This window comes from Elaeis guineensis, chromosome 7 (genome assembly GCF_000442705.2).
Source record: "Elaeis guineensis isolate ETL-2024a chromosome 7, EG11, whole genome shotgun sequence".
In the NCBI taxonomy this organism is placed as follows: domain Eukaryota; kingdom Viridiplantae; phylum Streptophyta; class Magnoliopsida; order Arecales; family Arecaceae; genus Elaeis; species Elaeis guineensis.
This window is the reverse complement of record NC_025999.2, coordinates 102861285-102868343: the sequence shown is the minus strand read 5'-3', so window position 1 is coordinate 102868343 and position 7059 is coordinate 102861285. Positions and strand designations below refer to the sequence as shown.

The following is a 7059-nucleotide window of genomic DNA, read 5'->3' as shown; positions in this document are numbered from 1 at the left end:
ACACCCATTATGCTGATCTCCAAGTATGGCCCAAATGATGAACAAATAAAGCGTGCCGGATTTTCTGGACTAGATGAAGAGCATGATATCTCGAACGGCTGGAGCTTTAATTGCTGGGAACGGAGGCCAGCAGCGAGATAAAGAGGTGACCGTACAGTAGGGAACTGACAACTGCACTGTCTATTCTAAGTTGTGTAATGACCTAGGAGATCACCTCTACCAAATCCAATCATGAACACAGATCGGCTCGTGTTCAGCCCTAAATGGCAAATCAACAGAAACATTTTCAAACAGATGAGCAAAACATTACCCACATAGGTTGAAGGGGGACGTATCAACAGATAGAGTTGTGGAGTCGTGAAAACATACTGAGATCTTAAGGGATTGTGGTGTAATAGCTAAACTCGTAGATCCAGTTTGAAAGACTCAAATCAGATATATCAGAAGATAAAAAGTGTTGAATAGGATTTTTGCTGGTCGATGGTTATTTTCCAGAACAACCGATATGGATAATAACAGCGTTCAGTGATGTACCTGCCTTGTACCTTTACTGATAAGATATGCCGTGAAAGCTTTCTCACATAAACAACAAACACTTTTGAGATCATCAATAACCCTGTATAGACAACTAACACATCAGATAGCCGATATTGTTAAACATGATTGTTCATAATGCTCTGAGAATAAAATAATATACAGGAAAAGGTTGCAACCATGCAAATAAGCCTATCAGACCAAACGGGCCTATGGCATAGGAAAGTTGGCTTGCATTCAGAAGCAAAAATAAGGTCTCTCGGAACAGATACAGATGTAAATGGATGATAATGTTAAATTCCAACTCTTAAACAATGATAAATTTAATAAACCACCAGCAAAGATTGGTAGCTTTCCAGATACAAGGAAAGACAATATTATTTAATTGGCAATCACGAGAAAGGCATTTAACTGCTAAATGACCTTTGATGTTCAATATCCCCAGTAGTCATTACGGATTTCGTCATCAAACTTCTTCTTCAGCTCAGGGTGCTTCTCGAAATACTCGTCTGCTGTCATGGTGCTAATCTTCTTCTGCACAGTATATATGAGAATCAATCACATCAAAAAAGAGTGCTGCAAAGGATAGATTATAACCAAAAAAAAGAAAAGGTGGTCGGTGTAGTATGGGATGGATTTGTTCCATTCCTACCTTCATCTCTTGAACCTCAGCAATTTCCTTCTCCAACCTTTCTGACTCCTTTACAGACTTCTCCTCAGCTTCTTTCAACTCCACCAACTGAAGATCCAAAAGAGAAAAATCATAGCTCAAGTAGAAAATAATGAGAGTGCTTCAAACCACTGCAAAGAAGTGCAACCCCCCAACTTCCTTTTCTGCCTTTCTTTCTTTCTTCTTCTTCTTCTCTCTCTCCTTTTAAGAAAGAAATTCTCTCTTTTTTCAGCAGTATAGACAGGGAAAAACAAAAGATAATAAGGTACACTTATCTCACCAGAGCATCAAACTTGGGTTTATATTCTGGAGTCACAGTGTCAACATACTTGGGGATCTCTATGCCTGCAAAAGGATGACATTTACATGAACACTGTAAGTGCAGTATCACCAATAAAACTAAAGATATACAAGAGGCAAGAACAATGAGCAATTTGTGACAGATGAGTCCAAATAGAAATGCTTGGCAAATGACAATACATAGATCCAACACAAATAGTTGGGACAAGACTTCAAGGTGATTATGTTTGAGGTAAATTTCCACTAAAGAGTGAAGTCCCTGTCATGGCACATCCATCATATTACTAAAAGAAACCTCCAGAATTGAAGTGTAAACTAAAGAAATTCTTAGTTGGCAAATTCAGATCACCGAACCCATGATTTCTCATTTAAGAATCAACCCATTGATCAGACAGCTGAAATCTGAATGGAAACTTCTTGGTTATTTTATTACACTAGACTTAAATGGCATAACTCTTGGCATTAAATTCCTGAAAAATGATATGTTTCGAATTCTGGATCCCTCAGCTTAATGAACAAAACTAAATTATAAAACTTCTGAGAGACTACATCAGCAGCAGCATTGAATTCTAACCTAACCAATCAAATTCTGATCAGCGTCTAGTAAACAGTGAAAAATCTGCTCTTAAATATTCGAATGGGATTAGAAGCAGATCAACTTGATGGTTGCCCAACTAGACACGAAGATACTGTGTGCAACTTAAGGACAATGACTGAAAATTTCCAGCTCATGAAATGCAAAAATAAAAATTAATAAAAATCTGTATATCATAACAATGATCCATGAAACAGATATCTAATCCATAAAGCTTCATTGAGAGAGAGGAGCTTCTAATCTGATAGTTAAAGAGTAGAGAAAACAACGTTCATACTCCAATAACTACTAATACCTACTAGAGCTTCCATCTCTGAGGCAGTGAGGAGGAGGGGAAATATAACAGATGCAGAAGATGAAAGTGGTGGCACCACAAAACAGGCGGTTGGCTAAAGTTGCACATCTGACAGACTTTCTGGCTATCATTGCTTCTTCTCCAGGAAAAGAAGTTCACAACCCGCAGGCCTTCTACTTCCACATGGTATTGCTTTGTCAGGCTTTCACCCATTGCGGAAAATTCCATACTGCTGCCAGCTGAACCGACTAATTAGGAAAAGTTTCTTCTGCAATTAGGCATATATATGTTCCCAAAATTAGAATTTCTCCATTCACTTCCATGTAAAGGCCTAACAAGACCTAGAACATGTCAAGTTCTGATTTTAAGGTGACTATCACTTTCTATCCAAACACATGACAAATTCAAAAGAAGCTCCACTTGCCCAACCTAGCAAAAAATAAAAGAATCATCAACTTGCTCCATAACAACCCCTGACAATTCATCTCTCAGACAACCTACTAGTTCTGAAATGAAGAATCTCCACCAGCTACCATGCACATATCACAATCTCAACAAGCCAAACCCTGACAACTTAAAACTATGGCCCTCATTAAATTCAGTATTTTAATGTCCACATTGGTCAATCCCCTAAAGAACTTATAGCACATCCACAATCTGTTTCCAAGATACTCCTATATACTGAACAAAACCATGCTGGAAAGCAATCTGACTCGGGGTTCATTCTCATTAATATTATCTGAACAATGGTCACAAATGTATAACCATTATAACTGTTCATTAAGACAAAAACCACTTAAACCTTTAAGAACATTTTATACATATAGATGGAGGGGGGAAAGACAAATTAACATGGAAACCTAAATTAATTAAGAAATAATTTTGACATATTTAGTCAACAGATAAATGATTGGTAATTTCAAAGTGCCAATCTTCAAAATTGAGCATCTTGTCAAGATTCTCATGCATAAAGCAGGTGGAATACATGTATGAAAAAGACAATTCCCCAATCTCCTAGTTCTTTACATTCTAAATATTTTCTTTCTACCAGGGATGTGATGAGAAATTACTATGTAAATAATTATAAAGCTTTGAAAATGAAATAAATGGCACCACTGCCTGTAGTGCCAAGCACCCAGCTAATGATCTCATCATTATATGACAATATATGAAGCTAAGGTTTCTGAAATCATGTCATGAACCACTCAAATGTTCAGAAAAATTGACACTTCTGTAAATGACTTTTAATGTTCCGAGGTCTTTATAACTTACCAAACTTCAGAAAACTCCCAAATAACACAAATCGGCAAAATACATTGATGACATAAGCTAAAATGTTCTCCATCTTGCACCTAAAATCTTTATCATGACCTTACAGCTGCAATCTTTTACTCTTGCTAATTTTTGTGGGCCTTCCCAAGTTTATCCATCAGTTGTTCTTTAGTTTTGAAGCATGTTTACCGGCAAATACTAAAAGTTGAACCCAAAATACAACTTCAATTTATATTACTAACCAGATGCTATAAGCATAAATATCCTCTTATTTGCGATTTGGAATCTTGAAACTCCCATTGTCACTTCTATTGATGATGTGTCACTCTCTTAGTTACACTCCAGGCAACATCTTTTGTTACCAAAAGCCTATGCATAGTAATATTCTTTAACTGATTTTGTGCCATTGTTATTTCACCTCAACACACTCTTATATCTCCAATGAAGCTGAATTATCTCTCACATCCTCTATGCACTATATGCACCCACGTCTATCTTCCTAGATTTTACCGTATAAAAACAAATTGAAAATAATTAATGACTTTATTTATGTTTTAAGCTTAAGTATATAAGCTCAGTAACTTGCGTCTAGGGGTGAAATTGGATGGGATATTATCCATCAAGATCCATTTCTATATCCAAATCTATCTGGATACAGGTACAAATTACAGCACCCAACTGATATCCATATTTGTATTTGTATTCATCAAAGAAAGTGGATAGGGATATGGATATACCAATACTGATCCATATCTGACTATCAAATTCCATATGCAACTCTATTAGTTTCCTGCAGCTGTTATAAACTTCTTAGGAGAATAAGTGACCATGACAAAAAAAAGGAAAAATAAATAACAACAACATATCTTTAGTTTAATCTTCTTCTCATACGGTAACATTTTTATTTGATGGATTGGATCACCAATAATCAGTTTTTAATTCAAAATATGCAAAGTAACTCAGCAACATTATGATGATCCATTAAAAATCAGATGATTAAGTGAATGCAATTATATATTTATTGTCTTTTGTATGAAACTTATTTATTTTAAAATAATGAAAAATGGAAGGCTTATATACTTCACATGAGTTTCACAAAATTTAACCATCCAATTTGCATCCGTATTTGTAAATACATGGTTGGTATCCAAATCTGTCTAAAACAAATAAATATAGACACATATATGAATGAACTGATATCCAATTTGAATCCAATCTATTTTCAGCCCTAGTTGCATCCTATATTGTAACATAAGCTTAAACGTACAAATAGATTTCCATGACAGCACCTCACCAGCTTTAAAGTGTAATAGCCGGATTTCTCACTTAACAATATGAAAACCATGGGTTCATCTAATGAAATGATAATATATCCTCTAATCAGATACTAGCAATAAGAAACTAATTTGCTAATGTTCCACGAAGGTTATAAGTATGAAGACAACATACCCTCATAAGCCTCTTTATACATATCCACCAAGCGAGACCCGATTCCTTTTCTATAATATTCCCAGTCAATGGGTTCAGGCTCCTACATGAGCAACGAGAGAATAACAAGTAATAGTTGTCAGCTTATTGTAATATGCAAGCTAGAAATAATATACATGCAGCAAGAAAGACAACATGTTGTTTCTGGAGTCAGACAGAGAAACAGAGAGTCACATATACAATTTTAAAACAGCCATAATACTGGTCCAAATAGTCATATAATCTAGCTAAGTTCGAATCTCAGTAATGCCAACTGCATCAGTGTTTGAACAATGTAGGTTTATTATTGATGATTGTATCAAAAAATCAATGAACTGATTTAAAACTAAAGGTAATAATACGTGCCTGAATAATGGTGGTGCATGTGGAGATAGCATCATTGAACTTCAGATGGCACAAAGATGCAAAATATCGTCTCCAAAATCCAACTTGTATTATTGAGAAATATTGAACCCTCAGAAACTAAGATGACTATATTTATGTGAGATCTCATGAGCCTGTATTTCACATAAAATAGTGTCAACTTTTGGATGTTGGCATACATATGAGCCTGAAGCTGATGGTCAAAGGTCTCTCTCTCTCTCTCTCTCTCTCTCTCTCTCTCTCTCTGTGTGTGTGTGTGTGTGTGTCTGAGACCTTTAAAGAATACACTGATGCAAATTTAGTTGGAAATTTAAAGCAGAAAAAAAGTTAATAGAATAAACAAATGTCTGATTAAAAATACAATTATTCTTGTTTGCCATCCCAAAAAACATAAAGAAAACAAACGAAGGCATTCTGGCGAATTGTGAGTTGAAAACCTGAAGAAGCACTGAGAAGGATCATGGATTGCAAGGTTCATTGCTAAGATAAAAAATGGCGACCTTATGTGAAGACCCAGTTTGCAAAGTGCCTGTGCCTGCTTCGCACGGCGGCTTAGAAACAGGAGCGAAGAAACTAACAGGATATGCATGAAGTACTTGTGTGTCAGATGGAGAGAATTCTTATTGATTTCGATTATTATAATCGTGATGGTTTATACGACTGGACTTAAAGAATCTAAATACGGCGTGAATCAGTATGAAACAATCACTTTCCATCCTTGGAAACGAAATCACCTCGGCATCTCAAAAACATTCGTTGGAAGTTTGTATCTGAATCAAGAAATGTATCGGACGCAAGAAACGATGCTCTATCGTAGAATACGGTGAATCTAATGAAGAAACCCTAGATCCGGCAGCATTCTTGGAATTTAAGAAAAGGAAAGAAGGCGATCGGGACAGATACCTGGCTGAACTTGGTCTGGAGGGTGTGGTTGACGTCGTCGAAGGCGCGCCGGAGGTTGACGAACTCCTTGCGGGCCTCCTCGGAGACGAGGAGCTTCGCCATGCCGTCCCAATCGATCGACTTGGTGGCCTTCGCTGCCGCCTCCACCACCTTCTTCGTCCCGCTCCCGCTCATCCTCTCTTCCTTTTTTTTGAGGGAGGTGGTTAGGGTTAGGATCACGCTCTACTCTCGAAGGCGGCGTCGCTTCTTCTCTTCCGCAAACTCTTCCAAACTTGAGGGCAGGGGGGAGCCGGAGAAACGATGCAGCTAATAGAAGGTGCAAACGGGCCGTCCGGGAGCCAGCCGGGAAAATTAGGTGGACACTGCACAGCGAGGCCAGGATTGTGGGCGGGCCGGCCCAGATGACGATGGGCTATGGTTCAGACTTTGAGGTGCAGAGGAGTTGGCTCGTGGTAAGAATTTCCCTTTCATCCTGGGGCGCGCCAGTTGCACGTCATATAATATTTTCAGAATCGACTTAGAAAAAGCAAGCTAGCAAGCTCGACGAAAACACCTATGGATTATTGCAAACCATATAACCAGTGCGAATTTGATACTGTCAATTACTGTAAACCATATAACCCAGTGCAAATTTGATCC

General features: G+C 37.5%; 1 protein-coding gene across 1 annotated transcript; it reads right to left on the bottom strand.

Moving 5' to 3' along the window:
• Nucleotides 1-752: 752 nt before the first annotated feature.
• LOC105047909 (ATP synthase subunit d, mitochondrial) lies at nucleotides 753-6718 on the bottom strand. The gene is made up of 5 exons (XM_010927040.4): nucleotides 6421-6718; nucleotides 5116-5197; nucleotides 1485-1549; nucleotides 1187-1273; nucleotides 753-1068 (listed from the first exon to the last, which is right to left on the bottom strand). The coding sequence occupies exons 1-5, from the start codon at nucleotides 6592-6594 to the stop codon at nucleotides 967-969; spliced, it is 510 nt and encodes a 169-aa protein (XP_010925342.1). The 5' UTR covers nucleotides 6595-6718; the 3' UTR covers nucleotides 753-966.
• Nucleotides 6719-7059: the final 341 nt, after the last annotated feature.